The sequence below is a fragment of the Cajanus cajan genome, chromosome 1 (assembly GCF_000230855.2).
Source record: "Cajanus cajan strain Asha chromosome 1, NIPB_CcT2T_4, whole genome shotgun sequence".
Taxonomy (NCBI): Eukaryota; Viridiplantae; Streptophyta; class Magnoliopsida; order Fabales; family Fabaceae; genus Cajanus; species Cajanus cajan.
In genome coordinates this window covers 74,327,974-74,350,134 of record NC_138517.1, presented here as the reverse complement: position 1 = coordinate 74,350,134, position 22,161 = coordinate 74,327,974, and the positions used below count along the sequence as shown (strand labels likewise).

General features: G+C 36.1%; 2 protein-coding genes across 2 annotated transcripts; both read left to right on the top strand.

Annotated features, from left to right (window-relative positions):
• Nucleotides 1–1,372: 1,372 nt before the first annotated feature.
• On the top strand, nucleotides 1,373–4,015 carry LOC145955554 (uncharacterized). The gene has a single exon (XM_083070439.1). It carries the CDS (start codon nucleotides 1,373–1,375, stop codon nucleotides 4,013–4,015), a length of 2,643 nt encoding a protein of 880 aa, XP_082926565.1.
• Nucleotides 4,016–19,562: 15,547 nt separating this feature from the next.
• Nucleotides 19,563–20,996, top strand: LOC109803155 (ethylene-responsive transcription factor ERF098). The gene has a single exon (XM_083059461.1). It carries the CDS (start codon nucleotides 20,310–20,312, stop codon nucleotides 20,637–20,639), a length of 330 nt encoding a protein of 109 aa, XP_082915587.1. The 5' UTR covers nucleotides 19,563–20,309; the 3' UTR covers nucleotides 20,640–20,996.
• Nucleotides 20,997–22,161: the final 1,165 nt, after the last annotated feature.

Genomic DNA, 22,161 nt, shown 5'->3' with positions numbered 1-22,161 from the left:
TCTTATCCGTTATTGCCTACATTGTTTGAGATAAATATGTATTCCCAATCAATATATGGTTAATTATAATTTATTTTTATAAAAATTAGGAGTACTAAACATCACTATAGAATCAAGGAATTTTAACAACACTGACATTCCAAGACTTACTAATCATATGCGACATCCTATAAATAATATTAAAAAGATAAAACATAATAGAAAATTTACTAAAAGACTAGACAAATACCCATGATACATCAACAAAATTTAAACATCGACTAATCATAACAATTACGACAAAAGTCTTCCTTAACAAATTTAGGAAGAAGGTTCCACCAAACAAAATTAATCCTATGTGATATTATTAATTATAATTAATAAAAATTGTTTTTTTTATTTTATTATTATATTTATTATTTGATTAATATTTAATTTGACTAGATCTTTGATTAAAATATTAAACTTGTTATCATGATAGGGTTGATGATAACAAGAAACAAGTCTTTTATAATTTTAATCTAAATTATTTTTATAATATGATTAACAAGACATTAATTATTCAAATATATATATATATATATATATAGAGAGATTTTCATTGGATAAAGATTAATTAATATCTTATTTATTAATTTACGATGGTGTACGTAATTCTTGAACTAATCCAATTGAAAAAATTTAATAGTTAATATTACCTTAAAATGTCATTAGGATTGGAAATTCTTAAAAACTTCCTTGGACTTGAGATTTTGGCTGCATGTAATTAACAAGTTATATTTATTTTACTCTGATAAAAGAGTCTGAGCTCTATGTTACTATTAGAGCCTTAGAAAGACATATTACGTTATTCTTGTGTTGGTTCTTGTACTAGCAAGGCTATTCGGCCACCTGGCTCGGCCATTTGGCCACCTGATGGCCCACACCCATTCGGCACCCGAATAGCCGAACCAGGTGGCCGATCAGCAACCAGATGATCCATCCATATTCTCACTAATAAAGAGTTAAGGACTCCCTCTAATTAAGGATTAAGAGTTAATCACACTAATAAACCGATTAGAGGCGTATTACCTAATACGGTAATCCTGCCACAAGGCCCAGGGAGGTCAGGGCTCATAAATGTCAGTATAAATAGCTCATGTCACGAGGTAACGTCATTGTTCATTAATTACTATCGATATTTGTACTTTGTCCTGACTTGAGCGTCGGAGTGCCTTTTGCAAGTACCTCCCCTTCACCGGAATATTCGATCGGAGCTTTCGTTCAGCCCTTAGAATACGAGAAGATTACTAGTGTACCCTTCAGACAGGTACATTTTGGCGCCCACCGTGGGGCCAACCGAGAAACCTGAGAAGACAAGTTAAGACAGCTGCGGAGTCTACCGAATTGAGCTATGGCAAAGACAAGGAGAACCAACACAGAAGATCATCATACTGAAGAGGAGGAACATGTCGAGGTTGTTGATGAAACTGATCTGTCCGAAACAGTGCGTTTGTTGAAACAGGAAATGGCCGCGATGAAGCAACAACGGGAGAAGGATGCGAGGGAGCTTTCGGCCTTAAGAGCCAAAAATGAGGCATTAAAAAACCAAGATTCTTCGTGGAAGCCTACTCATCCCACCACTACTCAGACACAAGGGTCTTATCAATCTCATGAGATCCACACATCGGTTCCTCACGGCACGGCCGCGGCACCAGCAAAATCCCCTTCGGCTTTGCATACGGTCGGACGACCCGCTGACGTGGCAACCATCGGCTCACATCGACACCCTTTCACATCCTCCATTATGCAATTGCCCTTGCTTGATAACTGGAAATCGTTGCCCATTGATAAATATGATGGTACAACCGACCCTGATGAACATCTTGATGTTTTTCTCACGCAGGTAACCTTGAGCACCACGGATGATGCGGCTTTGTTTCGGATCTTTCTGACGTCTCTTAAAGGCAGGGCTTTGAGTTGGTTCACTCGGCTACCTCCTAACTCAATCGACTCATTCAACACTTTGTCCTCGCAGTTTACCATCCAGTTCGCAACGAGTCGTCCCCACAGCTTGACCTCTCTATCATTGGTAAGCCTTCGGCAGGACAAGAAGGAGTCTTTTCAGACCTTCATGGATCAGTTTAACAAAGCAGCGTTGGAAATCCGAGACCTTAATCCGGCCGTAGCACTCCATCACCTCACAACGGCATTGAAGTCAGGGCCGTTCGTCAACAGCATTTGCAAAAAACCTCCTTCGGACATGAACGATTTACGAAGGAGGGCCGACAAGTATATGCAAATGGAAGAATTAGCTGAATACCGTAATCAGGCCCGTGCCGAGTCACTAAGCAAAGCCGAAAAGCCCGCAGAACAACCTTTCAGAGGGAAAGGCAAAGAAATAACACTCCGAGACCGACCCACTCGTGGGTCGAGATACTCTCATTACACCCCCCTGAATGCCAGCAGGGCAGCGGTGCTAGAACAAGCCCTCGCATCCGAGGTACTAGCGGTCCCGAAGAGAGCTTCTACCCCACCACGGGCAGATACCAGCAAATCTTGCAGGTACCATCGCAACCGTGGACATTCTACCAAGGAGTTTGCTGCACTTAGGGATAAAATAGAAGCTTTGATCAAGCAGGGACAACTTCATAACTTCGTCGATTGGTTCGACTCATCTCGGCCTCGCTCATCATATCAACCTCGGCACCAGGAACGACACCAGGATCGGCACAGGCATGATAACTCTGAGAGGACTCGGCACGACCGAAGCAGGTCTCGCGATAGAAAGGATGACCCCTCGGCGGCGCATAAGAGGGTTATCAATACAATCGCAGGGGGGTTCGCCGGAGGAGGATCAACTTCCTCAGCTCAAAAGAGACATTTACGTGCTATTCGCTTAGTTCATGTCGTTGATAGGCAACCTTCCCGAAGACTACCAACCATAACCTTCACTGATGCCGACTTTCAAGGCATCGACCCCATGCAGGACGATCCAATGGTGATCAGCGTGGAAATTCACAATTGCATAGTCAAGAAAACATTGGTTGACCAGGGCAGTTCGGCAGATATTTTATACTGGAATACCTTCAAGCAGTTAGGTATTTCCGAGACGGAGTTGATCCCTTACGATGACCCCTTGGTCGGTTTCTCAGGAGAATGGGTAAGCACTAAGGGATATATTAAGCTATTCACTCGTTTTTATTTTGACGAACAAGAAAGCAGAGAAATTCAGGTGAAGTATATTGTGGTGCATGCCAACACGTCTTATCATATCCTCCTTGGTCGGCCATCATTGAACATGCTGGGGGCAATTGTCTCGACACCGCACTTAGCAATGAAGTTCCCATCCGACAAAGGGAAGATCCTTACAATCCACGCCGATCAGAAGGCTGCTCGGGAATGCTATTTCGCCAGTCTGCGCATATCTCCCGTCGAAGAAAGGCGACAAAAATCCAAACGGGTTCATGCTGTAACCCCTTCAGCATTGGACGAATCGGTCGATTGGGATCTTGATCCACGAATGAACGATGAAGAACGTGTTGAACCGACTGACAAAAAAGTCCAGTTACAGCTCGATGTACTTCCCACGCAAGTCACATACATCGGCGCCGATATGTCCAAGGAAGACTGCTCAGCCTTAAGCCTTGTGATCAGTCGGAACAAGGACCTGTTTGCATGGACACCATCCAACATGTCTGGCATAGATCCGAGTGTTATGTGTCATAAATTGTCAATATGCGCTGAAGCACGACCGGTTGCTCAACGAAAAAGAAAAATGGGAACCAATCAAAAATTGGCAGTGGAAGCCGAAGTGGCAAAGTTACTTGAGGCTAGATTCATCCGGGAAGTTCAATACACTACATGGTTGGCAAATGTAGTCATGGTTAAAAAACCAAACGGCAAGTGGAGAATGTGCACCGACTACACTAATCTCAACAAGGCATGCTCGAAAGATGCTTACCCACTCCCAAACATCGATCGATTGGTTGATGGTGCATCAGGTCATAAGGTCCTCTCCTTCCTGGATGCTTATTCGGGATATAATCAAATCTGAATGCATCCCCGCAATGAAGAAAAGACAGCTTTCATCACTGACACAGCTAATTATTGTTATCGCGTGATGCCTTTCGGTTTAAAGAACGCAGGAGCAACTTACCTGAGATTGATGAATAAAATTTTTCAACACCAACTCGGCAAGAATATGGAGGTATATGTCGACGATATGGTTGTCATGTCCGAAGGCATCACTCAGCACATAGATGACCTCTCCGAAGTATTCCAGCAACTCCGCAAATTTGACATGCGGCTCAATCCAGAAAAATGCGTGTTCGGCGTATCGGGTGGAAAATTTCTTGGTTTCATGCTTTCGGCAAGGGGCATTGAAGCCAACCCCGACAAATGTTAGGCAGTCATCGATATGAGAAGTCCCCAAAACCTCAAGGAGGTTCAAAAGTTGGCTGGACGGCTCACATCTCTTTCAAGATTTCTACCATGTCTCGCAGAGATCGCAAAGCCTATTACAGGTTTGTTAAAGAAGGTCAAGAAGTTTGAATGGTCCGTCGATTGTGAGGAGGCCTTCAAGGAGTTGAAGCAGCGTCTCGGCTCCCCTCCCGTTCTCTCTAAACCCGATCCGCAGGCAGATATGGTGGTGTATTTGTGTGTATCAAACGAAGCCATAAGTGTCGTTATAGTGCAGGAAAACGGCGAGCAACGGCCTATGTATTTTATCAGCCGGCTGCTACAAGAAGCCGAAACAAGATACCAACTCTTGGAGAAGGTGGCGCTGGGGCTGGTGCACGCGGCTCAACGCCTTCACCAATATTTTCAAAGTCATCATGTGGTGGTTTGGACTGACTGCCCGATTGCCAAGGTACTGCGTAAGCCAGAGTTGGTCGGCCGAATGATGGCTTGGTCAATTGAGCTTTCGCAGTTTGACATCACCTTTGAAGCACGAGGCCCTATTAAATCCCAATGCTTGGCTGATTTTGTGAACGAATTGCAGCCGAAAGGCCATTTTGTAAGTGACCTGTGGACAATGCACGTAGACAGGTCTTCAAATAACCAAGGTTGTGGAGCAGGAGTAATCCTTGAAGGACCATCCGGATTGATACTCGAACAGTCCCTACGATTTGCATTCAAGACCTCCAATAATCAGGCCGAGTACGAGGCATTGCTGGCAGGGTTAAGACTCGCCCAAGAAGTTGGTGCTCGGCGAATAGTGTGTTGGACAGATTCAAAAATCGTCTCGGAATAGGTCAATGATCACTTCCAAGTGAAAGACCCCAACTTAAATATTACCACTTGCTTCGGAATGCACGCAACACTTTCAATGAGGTCCAAGTCAAGCATACCCCTAGAGAACGCAATGAACGCGCCGATCAATTAGCTCGGCTGGCTACCAGTAGCCGAAAACCCGGGCAGCTTCGAACTACTCTTCATCTCGACCTCGCAACTCCTAGTGTGAAACCACATGAGTGTATGCCGGTCGATGAACCTCAACAGACTTGGATCGCTGAGATAATGAGTTATATCGAGTTGGGAAAGCAACCAACTGAACCTTCCGCCGCCAAAAAGCTCCGCGCACAGGCAGCTCGATACTCAGTAGTAAACGGGGAATTGTACCGAACAGGCTTCTCCACTCCATTATTGAAGTGCATTGATTCAACACAAGCAAATTACATGCTGAGAGAAATCCATGAAGGGATTTGTGGGTCTCACTTGGGTGGAAGAACTCTAGCGGCCAAAGTGTTGAGAGCTAGGTACTACTGGCCAACTCTTAGAACTGATTGTGCTGAATTTGTAAAGCGATGCATGCAATGCCAATGCCACGGAAATATCATTCACGCCTCGGCTGAAGAGTTGCACAGTATTAGCGCTCCTTGGCCGTTTGCACTATGGGGGATGGACATCCTCGGTCCGTTCCCCCTTGCCAAAGGCCAATGTAAATTTTTGCTGGTCGCAATCGATTACTTCACAAAGTGGATTGAAGCCGAGCCGTTAGCAACAATCACAGCTGGTATGGTGCAGAAGTTTTTGTGGAAGAACATTGTCACGCGCTTCGGCATACCATATGCCATTGTAACTGACAATGGTCTCCAATTCACAGATCAAAAGTTGAACAAGTTCATCCAAGACTTGGGCATACGGCACCGATTCACATCGGTCGAACATCCTTAATCGAACGGACAGGCCGAGGCGGCGAATAAAGTCATCTTAACAGAGTTGAAAAAGCGCTGGGGAGATTCTAAGGGCGCCTGGGCCGAAGAACTAGTAGAAGTGTTATGGGCTTATAGATGTACACCTCAATCCACAACAAGGGAAACCCCGTTCCGATTGACATACGACACTGATGCCATGATCCCCGTGGAAGTAGGTGAACCTTCTTTTCATCGACTGCATTTTGACGAAGAAAGCAACAACTCATCTCTTAGGGCAGAAATCGATGTCATAGATGAAGTCCGTGACAAGGCACGTATCATAGCCGAAGCGTGCAAGCAAAGGATGACCAAGGTTTCCCTCCCGAGTAACCAACTCGGCCAAGGATGTACCTTCAAAAATCAACCAAGGTTTCCCTCCCGAGTAACCAACTCGGCCAAGGATGTACCTTCAAAACTCAACCAAGGTTTCCATCCCGAGTAACCAACTCGACCAAGGATGTACCTTCAAAACTCAACCAAGGTTTCCCTCCCGAGTAACCAACTCGGCCAAGGATGTACCTTCAAAACTCAGCCAAGGTTTCCCTCCCGAGTAACCAACTCGGCCAAGGATGTACCTTCAAAACTCAACCAAGGTTTCCCTCCCGAGTAACCAACTTAGCCAAGGATGTACCTTCAAAACTCAACGCTTCTCTCAGAATCAATCCCGAATGACTCCATTCGGTTTCGAATCAAAAGGTATCAATTCCGAATGACTCCATTCGGTTTTGACCCAAAAGGCATCAATTCCGAATGACTATATTGGGTTTTGACTCAAAAGGCATCAATTTCGAATGACTCCATTCGGTTTTGACCCAAAAGGCATCAATTCCGAATGACTATATTGGGTTTTGACTCAAAAGGCATCAATTCCGAATGACTCCATTCGGTTTTGACCCAAAAGGCATCAATTCCGAATGACTCCATTCGGTTTTGACCCAAAAGGTATCAATTCCGAATGACTCCATGCGGTTTTGACCCAAAAGGCATCAATTCCGAATGACTCCATTCGGTTTTGACTCAAAAGGCATCAATTCAGAATGACTTCATTCGGTTTTGACCCAACAGGCATCAATCCCGAATGACTCCATTCGGTTTCGACCCAAAAGGCATCAATCCCGAATGACTCCATTCGGTTTTGACTCAAAAGCCATCAATTCCGAATGACTCCATTCGGTTTTGACTCAAAAGGCATCAATTTCGAACGGCTCCATTCGGTTTTCTCCCAAAGTGAAAACAGCACCGAATAAGGTTACTCGGTTTAGGGTCAAATTAATCTTACTCAGTTCTTCCTGGGATGGATTATTGAATTATTAACTTATGCAATATACGGTTTTGCGTAAAACTCCCCGGATTTCACAATTCAAAAATATACAGCACTAGTTCGGAATGAAAGAGAAAACACTACTTTTATTTAGAAGGTTCTAATGACCTTGTTCATAGAAAAAAAAAACAAAAACAAAAAAAAAACAAAAAAAAGGGGCTCTATCGACCTCTCAAAACACTTAATCCTCAGGATTCACGGGGGCATCCTCTCGAGTTTCCGGCTCGTCCTCTTGCTCACCATCTCGCTCGGGTTGCTCATCCTCAGCATCGTCATCTGAAGCACCTTGAGTTTCTTCCTCCTCAGGGGTGTCAGTCGGCTCATCCTCATCAGGCACAGCCCCGGCGGGCATCTCCCCAAATGACATAAATGACCCTTGGTAGAAGTCCTTGGTCATATCAAACTCAAAGCCCTCGCGAAAACGGCCGAAGTATCGTGCTTGCCGAAGAGCATGACGAAAACCGAAGAGTGTCGTTATTGCGCCTCTGCACGTCTAACTCCGCTGCAAGCTGGCGGTTCATAGCTAGGGCCTCCTCGGTCGTCGCATGCGCCTCAGCCATTGCTCTATCGGCCTCCTCCAATCTTTGCCTCATCTGCATCAATTCACCAATCGGCCCCATGGCAAGTTGGTTCACCAATGCTAAGGACCGAAACTGTAATTTGCAGTAATATTTCCACTTTGATACTGCGTCCATCTGACCCAGTAACTCTCAGCCCTGCTCCGAGAAGCCCTCCGGCCGAACAAGTGAATCGGCAGACACACCTTCACCCCAAAAGGACCGAGACATCAAACCAAGGGGGACGCAAATTACCGTTCCACCCGGTGAGGACACGGTTTGTTTTGACCTTTTGGTTTTCTCAGGCCTTTCTTCGGCAATTTTTCTTTTATGGCTCTCCGGTTGTCTTGTTCTGGCCGAGGCGATGGGGCAATCGACGAACTACCCATCATCCCAGAAGCCTTCACTTGTTGCACCCGATTGGCAAGGAGGTCGCGGATATTGAACTCGTTCGCACCACTCTTCACCATGATTCCTGCATAAATAACCAAGTGAACATCAATAGGAATTTAGCTTAAGGACGAAACTAGAAAGTCACTCACCTATCAAATCATAATCCCATCGGGATGAATCGACCAAGTTAATCAGCGACCTCGTCGGCAAACGCCGAGGAAGTTGAAGCAAAAGTTGAACGTTTTGTTGCTCTTCGGCTGTGAGAAGCTCGTCCGGCACTTCATCGTATGGCCGAGGGGCACGTGTCCAATATAACGGAAACAAACTCCTGCCAGCAACACCGAAGAAGAAACGTCATCCGTTCGGCCGAATGGTCACTCGGAAGAATCCAGCCTTGAAGTTCTTATACGACGAGGTAAAACTATCCAAAAGTTGCCGAGTCCCCACTCGGTTAAGAGATACCCACTTCGCCAAGTCTGACGGCCGAGACGAATAAAAGTAAAGAAAAAGAAAGGGAGAGGGCCTAATATTTACACATCGGCATAAATGTTTGAACCCTTGAAGCTGGGCCCAGCTATTCGGATGAAGCTGGGTCGGCGCCACATTCAAAACCCGAAGAACTCCCATCGTAAACTCATCAAATGGTAGTGTCACTTTCAAATCCCTCAAAAGGCAGTCATACATATAGAACGATGCCATTCTCTCGGCTTGCTTGTCCAAACAGACCATGTCGGGATCGGGGAAAGCGTTGTTTCGGCACGCTCGAACCCCGATTGGATATGGCTCCTCTTTCGCGTCAAAATACAAACACTTCGTGTACTCCAGAAGGTTGGTAATCATAGTGGTGTCTCGGTAGCGCGAGTAATATGAAGTCACCTCTCCGTTAACCCATTCATACTCTGGCACTTCGGAAGGCCCATATCTTTGCCGATTTAAGACACGCTTAGTCTTAATCGGCACCCCATCACTCCCGCTGGTCGAGGCCTCTTCGGATGCGCTCGTGCTCTCGGTAGATCGTCCATCTTCATTCGGCGAATGCCCCGAATCACTGGATGATGACCCCTCGGATGATGACGACCGAACCTCACTAGCCGAAGAGATTTCAGATGAAGTAGCCATAGCAGAAGACTTACCAGCAATGTAAATTCAGGAAGGTCACTCGGCACGCACGGTTGGATCTTCAAACGGGCTCGGAAAATGCAGTTCGGCTCAGAGCGATACGCGTAAAAGGCCCTACCACTCATCACTATATATAGCAAAGGGAAAGGGCAGGAAAAATTAAAAAATGTAACTGCCTAATCTTCAAGATCCAACGCTGGAGATCATCCCAACCTCTCGACTACCCTATAACTTAACCGCATCTTTGTACCCTTGCAGAAGGTATCCCTCCCACAAGGCTAGGGGGCAAGTGTACTAGCAAGGCCATTCGGCCACCTGGCTCGGCCATTCGGCCACCTGATGGCCGACACCCATTCGGCACCCGAATAGCCGAACCAGGTGGCCGATCAGCAACCAGATGATCCATCCAGATTCTCACTAATAAAGAGTTAAGGACTCCCTCTAATTAAGGATTAAGAGTTAATCACACCAATAAACCGATTAGAGGCGTATTACCTAATACGGTAATCCTGCCACAGGGCCCAGGGAGGTCAGGGCTCATAAATGTCAGTATAAAGCTCATGTCACGAGGTAACGTCACTGTTCATTAATTACTATCGATATTTGTGCTTTGTCCTGACTTGAGCGTCGGAGTGTCTTTTGCAGGTACCTCCCCTTCACCGGAATATTCGATCGGAGCTCTCGTTCAGCCCTCAGAATACGAGAAGATTACTAGTGTGCCCTTCAGACAGATACAGTTCTTGAAAGCAAATGATGTTATTTCATGCTATCATGACATTAAGTAGTGGTTGCCACCTTGATTAATAAATTAGTTTTGATTAATTCACTGTTAGTTTAGTATATTTTGCCTATGTGATCATATACAAACGAGCATTCTACTCTTTGCATAAGAAAATACTTATTTGATAATTAAATTAAAAAATTAATTTTACCAAATAAATAATAATTTAGTACAATATTATTATATTTTTTATTAGCAAAAAAATATAATTAATATAAATATATGTAATATTTATCACCATTTTATTAACGTGGAAGTTATCCACAATAATATTTTGACAAAGATGCAAGCCATATTTTATTATTAAAATCGAAACTATTGATTTAGTCAGAATAATTTCAAATACTATTTTAAATAACAATTACAAGATAACTCTATTTGAAATTATTCTGATAACAAACTAAATTAATTTGTTTCTATTAGATAAGATCAAAAGTTGTATTTCATGGACTTTAAAATAACATCTATGCGCGCTTACCACATTTTCAACTTCATCAAGCTTGGTTTTGAACACTCACTTGGTTTCAATGACTGACTTTTCTACTGCCAAAGGAACAAGGTTCTAGTTCCAAACATCATTCTTTTATAATTGGTCAAACTTCTCTTGCATAGCTTTCACCCAACCTTACCTTCACCTGGTAGAGAATCATCCATTGTCTTTGGTTCCAATTCTGACAAGTGTGCAACTTGAGCTTGATCCTTAAAAGTTGATATAGTTCTCATTATGTAATGGACTCTTCCAATGTTTTACTCTTCAGTGTGATAGTTATTTCTTTTTCAGTTTCTACCAGAGTTTTTGAACTTTTTCTTTGGACGAGCTATGTTCTGACTCATTGGATGCTTGCTTTGGCTCACTTCCAATGAGATCAAAATTTGCAAAAAAAATCGTCCAATTTCGATAATTCCTTTTTAGGCGTGTTGTCATTAAATTTAATATGTATGGACTCTTCCATGATTAAGTTTCTAGAGTTATAAACTTTACAAGCCTTAGAATTTTTTAAGTATCAAAAGAGAATTCCTCTATCAACCTTTGAGTTAATTAAACATTCAAATTATCTTTAGTGTTTCAAATATAAAGTATTGACGGTCAAAAAGATGAAAATAGGAATGTGGAGATTTCTTTCTTTTCATAAATAATAGGGATTATTTTTCAAAATAGGTCTAATGTATATTTATCTTTGAAGATAACATGCAACTTTTACAACTTAAGATCAAAAGTTTATAAGAGTGAGATTGTCATTATGGTTCTAGTCATTTCCTATTATGTCACGTTCTTTCTCTCCACCACACAATTTTGTTGTGATATTTTTTATGTAGAGAAACTCTAATGGACACAATTAACCCCACCAAACTTTAGAAAATATTCATTTTCAAATTATATACTCCATCGTCACTTCTAGTTGAAGTGATGCAAACACCTTTCCATTTTGAATACATTTACAAAATACAAAAAAGACCTTGAAAAGCTAACCATTGTGAGTTAAGAGTATAATTCATGTTCATCTTGTATAATTGTCCATTACAACTAGTCCACACCTTTTATCACTAACAAAGGATGTTCTAGTTGCCCCAATTAAATCATGCGCAACAACTCAATAGTGGTTTTGAAATGGAAGTAATATTTTTTGATTAAAAAAACTTTTTTTCTTGTTCCCTTATTGCATGCCTCAAATAAGTCAATTGACTTGAATAAGATTGTTAAAAGACTCATAATTCCCGAATATGTATATATAATTTATTTAATTTAGGTAATTATTAATATATATTATGCTTTTAATTCTTGTTTTGGCTACAAAACATGTAGTCAAGAGTTAATTTCATTTTAGAACTTAATTGTTTAAATATTAGATTTTTTTATGTTTTCTTTGTTGAAATACGACATAAGTAGAAAATAATTTGAAAGCTACATGGCTAAAAGGGGAATCATTGCTCCAACCTACACCAAAGACTTGTTCCAAGCTAGGAAAATTCGCTTAGAGTGAGCTAAGTCAAAAAACAATCCCAAAAGCATAGACATGGTCACTCAGAGTGTCCATGGACGCTTTGAGGGAGCCAAGTCAGAGAGCAATCTTGGAAGCATATACATAGTCACTTAGAGCGAGCAACATGGACGCTCTAAGCGAGCCAAGTTAGAGAGCACTTCTAGAAGTATATACTTGGTCGCTCAGCGTGAACAACATGGGCACTTTGAATGAGTGGAGTTGGAGACCATCCTTGGAAGCACATACATGCTTACTAAGAGCAAGCTACATAGGTACTCTAAGTGAGTGAATCATATCTAAAAGTTAATCAGAATTCTTATAAAGTCAAGGTCTATGAGGTATCTTTATCCAATTTTTGATCATTCTTTTTCATCTTAGCATAATTCTAGAGAGATTAGAGAGTGTTTCTATGAGATCATCATTGTAATCACGGATCGCTTGAAGGTCTTTCTATTGTTGTGTAATCCTTAGTCATGAGTGACTAAGTCTCTATTGTTGCAGGTTAAGATAGCTACTTGAACTATATATGTAAATGTTTCCTCATTTTTCCTTCAATAAAGTATTTATGTAGTTAATCATTTTATTCTTGTTCTTAATGCTTGTTGTGACTTAACCAACGTCTTCATGATTTCATAACTTTTAGTTGAGGTTGGAAAGCCTCTTTTTAAATTATGACCTAGATAAAATGCTAATAACATTTAGTACCAAGCAAATGAGATAAACCTTATTAGTCAACTTTTTATCCTTGACCTAATTGCAGGATTGTTTAGCAAAAATTACCAAGGAATTGATATTTCTCTTAAACAAACTAGAATTTATCACCTAAGGAATTAAGATTTAAATACAATTATGAATTGTTGAATTAATTGTATAATATTGCATTTTTGAATGGAAAATTAAGAGATTTTGGATAGGAATAGTGAGTGAATCAATCTATGAGTTTTCTTCCTATAAATTCAAATTATTCACTATTTATTGCTTACTTTATTCTTAGCAAATTTAAATATTTCTTGTTGAACAATTTTAATTTCTTATTCATCTATTTAGTACTACAATTATATTAAATAATTATAAACTTAAGTCTGAGTGGATTCGATACTTGGACTTTTATCCTCTTTACTACCTATAACAATTGGTATACTTGCTAAATACGTATCAAGTAAATGACACTTTTGTCAGGGACTTGCTTCTTATAATTGTTTAATTATAATATGGTGCAAGATTAAGTTTTTAATTCTTGTTTTAAATTTTTTAATTTTATTTATTCAATCAATTTTATTTTTATTTTATTAGATCTCACTTATTCTTATTTTAGCTTGATTATGTTTATGCGAAGTCAAAATTTAGTTGCAAAGGTATACTACAACCCAGAAATGGTAGGACTTGTAGAAGAAACAACAATCTACAAAGGAGACAACTTTTAGCAAGTCAAATTTCTTCAACAATCGAGCTAATGAAAGAAGCAGGAGCAAATATAAATTTATCCCTTACTGTTATTGTTGCTCCTCCTCCTCCTCCTAATCCACAACTAGAAAAGAGGGTGATGGATGACTGCATGGCACATCGTGGCCTTAGTGAGTTCAATAGAATTGGACGACCTACTACCAGCACAACCTGGTTTAAGATTAAGCCAACATTACTGAATCTGATAAAGGAGAATCAATTTTTTGGAGCCAATGACGAAGATCCTCCTACATATTTGTTTGAGTTCATCATAATTTGTAGTGTCATGCAATATCAAGGTGTTCTAGATGACAACATCAAATTGGCAGTGTTCCTTTTTTCACTATTCATGAGGAGAGCAAGTTATTGGCTACAATTATTTCCACACAATATTTTTCCTATATGGGATGATTTAGCTAATAAGTTTCCAGAGAATTACTTTCCTCTAAAAAAATAAGCAGTGCAAGATGATCATCAACAACTTTTAGTAGGAGGTAGATGAGTCATTATTGAATGCATGGGACAGATACTAAAATGTGCTGGGGAAGTGTCTTAACCATGGGTTGGATGATATGGATCAGATGTGTACTTTCTTGGATGGACTGCTATATGATAATAAACTCATTCTGGATGCCTCAAATGAAGGAAATATAAACTACAAGACACTAGAAGAAGCATTCATCATCATAAACAATATCTCCAACAACCACATTGAATCCCATAGGACGAGATTTGCACCATAGAAGGGCATGTATGAGTTGGGTCCCAATGGAGCTATATTGGCCCAAAACAAACTCCTAACACGACAATTTGAGATACTGAACAACAAAGTGGAGAAACTATGCCGCAACAAATCCAACAATTACAACCCTAGGCACTTGCATTAGCTTTTACATACTACATTAGTGGGTGTGAGATTTGTGGAGCCACACATTTCCAAGGGCAATGTGGAGCAATGGTGGAGGAACCTCAACAAGAAATGAACTATATGAGCAATCAAGGAAGATATGGAGGTCATCAAGGTGAGAATTTCAATAGAACTAATCAGAAGAATACATTGGCTGCAATTAGAGACTTGGAGATCAAGATGGGGAAACTCTCTACTTGGCTTGAGTAGGGATTGTTTTGGTAAGTTTGTTTCTCACACACAATCTAGTGGGAGATGTAGTGTTATAGTGACAAGGAGTGGAAAGAAGTATGTGTGGTAGCAAAAGAAAAAATATATATATTGAGGGAGAATAAAAAAGTGAGAAAGAGAGAGAGAAATAAAGTTAAATAAATAGAAAAAAATGGTGGGCGAAGGAGAAGGTGACAAAAGGCTAAAACACCAATTGGTGAAAGAGAAAAAAAAAAGTGAGAATCCTACAACAATAAAAGAGTTACCTTACCCTCTAGTACCTACCAAAAAAGATAAAGAAAGACAATATGCACATTTCATGGATATTTTAAATAGGCTCTAAATCAACATATATTTTCCTGAGGCATTGGAGAAAATGTCTACCTATGCGAAGTTCATAAAGGAGTTATTAACAAAAAAGAGAAAGTTCATAGAGGATGACACTATTGAATTAGATGCAAGATATGTAGCATCATCATTTAGAAGACTTTACCTCCTAAGTTGAAGGATCCTAACAATTTCACTATTCCTAAGTTGATGATTGAATTGTTAAAATTTGATGTAGAACATGCGTTATTAAATAAAGTAAGTGGATCCCTTCTATATATATAATTTAATACTAATAGTACGAGTCTCTAACAATATAGCGAAATCCTAAATCTAATTTCATCCCCTTCACGAGTCATAATTGTGTAGTGCCTTTCTTTTCCTTTATGAGTTCGACTATATGAGTTTCAGTTTCACCGTTTGCACAGTTCTACTGTGACACTGACATCGTGTAACTGCACAATACACTACAACAAAATTGATTATTACCGACAATTATTTAGTGGCAATAAATTAATTGCCTTTATTTTGTTATTTAATAAAATTATTAATGACTAATATATAATGATCACTAAAAATGTATTTATATCACACCAAAATTTACTATTAGCAACAATTATTTATTTAGAAAAACTTAAGTCTCACATTGACCAGAAATAAGATAATTAAAGAGTATATAAATAGATGATAACTCTCACCTTACAAGTTTGTTTTGTAAGGTTAAGTTAGACTTATAACTTACTATTCTCAATAGTTCTTACATTTGAGGAGGTGTACTGGAAAAAATCCAAATCCCATATCGACTATTGATAAAATATATAAGTAAAAGATAATTCTCATCTTACAAGTCTCACATCGAGTAGAAAGCAAAAAATATCATAAAAAATTATACACTTTTGCTGACCATTATAAGGATTTTTACCAGTATTCAGAATAATTGCCGCTAAATATTTTAACGACACTGCATACAATGACTATTGTGAAAATGTTGTTAAAAATCATATTAAATGTCACTAAAAATCTATTTTGTTGTAGTGAATACCACTATGAGTTCGTGGCTTGGGCTATTGCGACTTTAAGCTTCACCTGATCAAGTGCAACTACAACTTTGACCTTCACCACGAGTGCAAGTGTGACACGGCCATCTGAAGCTACACGTAACCACACTATCAAGTTCTATCACCACTATTCATGCACCACTATTGTCTCACTTTCTCGTTGTTTCATCTAAACACCACTATAAAAATTGTTTAGCCTTGATTTCATTGTAGCAAGTTTGTTTTTTCCTGCTTGCTAGATTGAACTAAAAACTATTGTTTCTAATTTTCATTTGGCAATATTTAAAAGAAAAATTTGTTAAACATTGTTTTTAATTCCAATATTATGTTTGATTATTCAATTGTGAACAAAAATTTTGTTTTCTAAACTCGTATATTTTAATGGCACTGGGAGTATTTTATTTGTTTTTAACTTCTCTGTGCTTTTTCTAGCAACAGAGAATTAAATCGCTTATTAATTTGAAGTTGGATATAATGGTATCTTTTGAGAGAAAATAATTATTTTGTAACACTAGTTGTGTTCTTTATTGTTTATATTGATCTGGTTTTACATAGGAAAAAAAACTTTAAAGTATTTTTCTCGAAGTATACTCTATAAACAAGGGTTCTTTAAGAATAAATTTTTAATATAATTGTATAATTCTTTTAATTAATTTTTTTATATTATTAGTAACTTTATATATAAGTAAAGTGTGAGTTTAAGTAAGAATATCAATATCTAGGTATGAATAAAAGGATGGAAATCAACATTGTTATTCGTGTGAGTATTAAGTCGAGTATAAACATTATTTTGAAACATGCCAAAATATATAGACAAGTATTATAAGATTTTATCTACACGGATTAGACCTTATTCATTACCATTCCTATATCAAATAATATTATTATTATTTGATTTTCATATCATAATCGTGTAAGATAATTATGTCTCATGTGGAAAATATGTAAAATATAAAGGGATTAATAAATAAATAATTAAATAATTAAAGACTAAATCATAAATGAGTTTAATGGAGCATTTATGAGAATAATTGTTATTTGATGGAAATAATAATCTTTACAGGTTATAAATATCCACTAATGTGAGACAAGGTTCATACCCGTGATAAAAAGTATTCTCTCAAACTCTAGCCATCACGAAAGATAGAGAGTAGAAAGAAAAGTCAAAATCTTGGTTCTCTTCAAGAAGATCAAAGCACTCTAAGGATCAAAGGAATTTTCTACTATGGAGAAAGGTACACACTTTCTTATTATTATTATGTGAGTATCATAAATTTCAAAGATCCTTTAATTTTCTATAATTGATGTATTAGAAAATCACAGAACTTACAAATCGTACTTTACTCTTTTAAAGAAATGAGGTCTATTCATGACTCTATATATGTATTAACAAATTTGAAAATCATTTCCATTACAAAGTTGTAATATTTTTTTCATCAATAAAAATTACAATGATAAAACAAAATTCAAACTTGAGCATGAATTATCTCAACTTCACCATTACAGAATTATAATATTTAAATAATGCAGTGGTCACTAAATTTTTTTACAAGAAAAACTGTCTCGAAAAGGAATTATATTTACAAATTAACTAATTTTTTTATAAAAATTAATTAATTTCAATATGAATATTGTAATACGAGAAAAATAAATTTTCCTAAGCTTAATATTCATCATATACATGTAATTCATTATTTTCGAAAAGAATCGAATTGAATTCAGGTCACATCATCAACACCGGATCAATTCAAATAATTTAAATGTCAAATCAAATAATTAACACACAAGTCAAATGATCTACAGCTGGTTTATGAACTACAACTAATTCATTAATTAACATGGATTTTAAAGCTTTATTTAGATAAATTTATCAGCAATTGCTTATATTAAAAGAATTAGAAAGTAAAATAAATTAATTATTTTAAAAATTATATTTTTTTGGATACTTACTTTTGTTAAATGAGAAAAATTTTATATAAATTAAAATGCATAATATATAGAATCTCTAACTCATTGAATTAGAAACAAATCTCATTTTGGTAGTGTGATTATCATTACATTAAAAGGTTTTCGCATATGGAAGAAATCGAACACGAATTTTTTTTTGTTAAAGTTAATTTAAACTTATAAGAGAACTTTTTTCTTATATACTTAATGAGAAATTTATTTATATAGGATTTGAGTTTAAATAAAATAAATGAAAGGGTAGAATATCAAAAAAATTGTTAAATAAAGTTTTGTTTTTTTAGATATTTTTATTATCGTATATATATATATATATATATATATATATATATATATATATATAATTAATTTTATCACATATCTTTCAAATAAGAAAACATGAAATTAATATAAAATAAAATGAAACGTACGACGTGTGTACTTACGTAATTTAGGTAATGTGGGACACATTCTATATACTCAAATTCAAATTATTTTTAATACTATTAAAATAATTCATTCTTAGTTAAGTTTTACTGTTTTTAACTTTATATTCTCATGTAAAATAAAAATATTATCTTGACTCTCCGGTTTTCGAAACGCGTCGGATGATCGATCTGTCACTGTTACAAGGTTCAATAATTCTAATTCTCTTAAAATTCAGTAAATAATATATATATATATATATATATATATAGTGTTTAAAATAATATATATTTCTCTTTTAAACAATAAAAGTTAACTTCACTTGATTTCATTTCAACTTAGTGGCAGGTACTAAACATACACAATAAATTTGAAGTGTATGTATGGAAAAGAGATTGAGAGAAAAAAAAAACTGATAGATATGATAATACATGTGATAAGAAATAGTAAGAGAAACGTGAAATGAAAGTAAAATAATAAAAAAAAATTAATGTATGAAAATAATAATCTAAAATAAGAAAAAAGAAACTAATGTTGGATGTGAAGTGACAACTATGCTCATCATACGACAAATTTTGTGCATTGGACCCTGTCCACATATTTTATTTATTTAGTTTTATTTTTTATTTTTTTTCGTCCCTGCCGCCGACAGCAGTGACTAATCTCCTCGCTACGTTGGAGGCACCTCAAAGGGTGGGATAGCTGGCCCCAAGATTTAACGCGACTGCATACACAAGGCAGGATTCGAACCCCTGACCTTGCTTAAGCGTGGATCAACCCCTACCACTGAACCACACGCTTGAGGTTATTTAGTTTTATTTTTGAATTCATTCCAAAATATAAAAGTACCCTGAGTAATAATTATTCCTCTCTTTAGTAATTATTAGATTGAATAATATTAAACTCGATTCTTTTAAATAAAATATCAAATTCAAATTTAAATGATTTAACGGTTAAATTTAAAATTCTTAATGTATAAATTTGGTCTGAAATTTTTTTTAAAAATTTAAAAATTATTTAATACTTCATTTTATTATTCAAATTAACAGATAATCATAAAAATATTTTATACGTTAATTTAAATTAATAAAACTAAGTATCATATAGTTTTTAAATTTTTTAAAAATTTGTAAAATTGATTTATACTTTAAGAACTTTAAACTCAATAGCTGAATCGTTGAAATTTGATGTAGACCCTATATTTATATATATATATATATATATATATATATATATATATATGGGATTTGTTTGCACTCGGAATAATTCTACCTAGACTTACTTCATTCAATAACTCATGTTTTACATTAAATTTTAACGATCCAACCGTTGAATTTACAGCTATTAATACATAGATTAAGTTTGTAAATTTTGTAAAAATTTAAAAATTAATATTTTATCTCATCAATTCAAATGGATGGATAATCATAATATCATTTTATCCATGGCAAAGTTAAAGAAAAATCGAAATTTTACACTTCCTCGCGAAAGCTAAAAATCAAGTCAATATAGGAACAAACAAAAAATAAAACCTAGAACTTGACCCAATTTTTACATATGTAATCTGCCTATATATACATACACATGAAAGGCATAAACATAAGTGGCCTCACCTCACAGTTAAGAGTGAAAAGAGAAGTAGAAATATTATGGAGACTGTTTCAAAATAGGTAACAATAACGTATGGAGGAGGCACATAAAGACAAAGAGAGAGAAGGGGAAGAAGTGAGGTACCGTGGTGTGAGAAAGAGGCCATGGGGTAAGTATGGTGCAGAAATTAGAGACCCTACAAAACCTACGGGAAGACAATGGTTAGGAACATTTGACACAGCAGAAGAAGCAGCTAGAGCTTATGATCGTGCAGCCATTGGTTTGAGGGGTGCTCTTGCAATCCTTAATTTTCCTAATGAGTATTATCCTCATCTCACTTTTCTATCATCAAATTCTTCTACTATGGTAATTGCAACTTCACCACGGAAGGAAGTTATTGAGTTCGAGTGTTTGGATATATAACAAGGTGTTGGAAGACCTTCTTGAGTCAGAAGAAGAGAGAAGCAACAAAGACTAAGAACTGAAATTTCGACTATTCCCATTTATTGAGTTCCTCTTTTTTTTTTTTTTTTTTTTTTTTTTTTCCGTCTCTTGTATTGATATATCTGAACTTGTGTTTTACGGTTCAGATTGACTTCCAAAAGTTTTCCCACCACTCTTTTTATGGGTCTCAAAATTAAATAAAAAAATAATTGAAGACTTAGCCTCCAACAATTACATAACCCTTATTGTAAATGGAAAGATACTAAAGAAACCAATAGGGACATATCTAGTGGAGGAGTAGTCTTCAGTCAATAAAAAATTAGATGCCTTGACTAAATTTATGGAGACCCTAATGTGCATACAAATGAAAATTATGGGAGCTCCTATTGCTCTACTCATGTGTGACGAGTGTGGAGCCATGGGCCACAAAACTAAGGATTGTCAAATGGGAAATGTTTTTGCTATATTATTTTTTAATAAAGTGTCGTATAATATATTTTAAAATATATTACATAATTAAAATAAATATTTAACAGTCTCTATTAATAAAATAAAATATAAAAATTATTAATAAAATATTTATATTATATTTTATGAAAAATGAGGTGTTATGTGCTATGATATAAATTATTTACCATAAATCTAAAATATAATTTATATTTGTAAAAGTATGTATTTATACAAATTTTAAATACGATTTATATATTGCAACATAATATTTACTTATTATATGATTTATTATAAATTTTAGTTATGCATAATAAATATTTAGTCTATACAATGCATAAACTAAAATACTAGTGTGTGTATATATGTGTGTGTGGAAGTATAAAATTTTAAAATCAATCTTTATATATTAAACATGAACCTGTATCTTGACTAGAAGCATTTTTAAATACTTTTCTTCAACAAGAGAATTTTTAGAAATTTTTTCAACTTCTTATATAATTTAGTTTTCGTTTATCATAATTATTTATGAATTAAATTTGAATATTTTAAAATAAATAAAAATAATATTATGTTACAATTTAAATTATTTATCATAAATCTAAAATATAATTTATGTGTTGTTGGAAAAAATATATAATTTATATGTTTAAAATATCTGTTTATCTAAATTTTATATATGATTTATATATTTAAATATATAATGTATATATATATATATATACATATATTATAAAATTTACTTATATATAATAAAAATTTAGCATATATATTGCACAGATTAAAATATTAATTCATAAATAATTATGATAAGTAAAATAAAATTTGAGATAAGAAGTTAATTTTTTTTAAAAAAACCTTCTCATTGAAGAAAAACTAATAAAAATACTTCCGTGGAATATAGAAGTTTTGAAGTTCATGTTTAATATATAGAAGTTGATTTTAAAATTATTATAATTTTAATGAGATGAACTAAAATTTTAAAAATACAATAATTGAGAGATTAAAATTGCTCAATTAAAATTTAAATAAAAAATCATACAATTACTAAAAC

What these genes read in the sequence shown, in the direction of transcription:
- LOC145955554 (XM_083070439.1), top strand. Translation starts at nt 1,373, where the DNA reads ATGGCAAAGACAAGGAGAACCAACACAGAAGATCATCATACTGAAGAG.
- LOC109803155 (XM_083059461.1), top strand. Translation starts at nt 20,310, where the DNA reads ATGGAGGAGGCACATAAAGACAAAGAGAGAGAAGGGGAAGAAGTGAGG.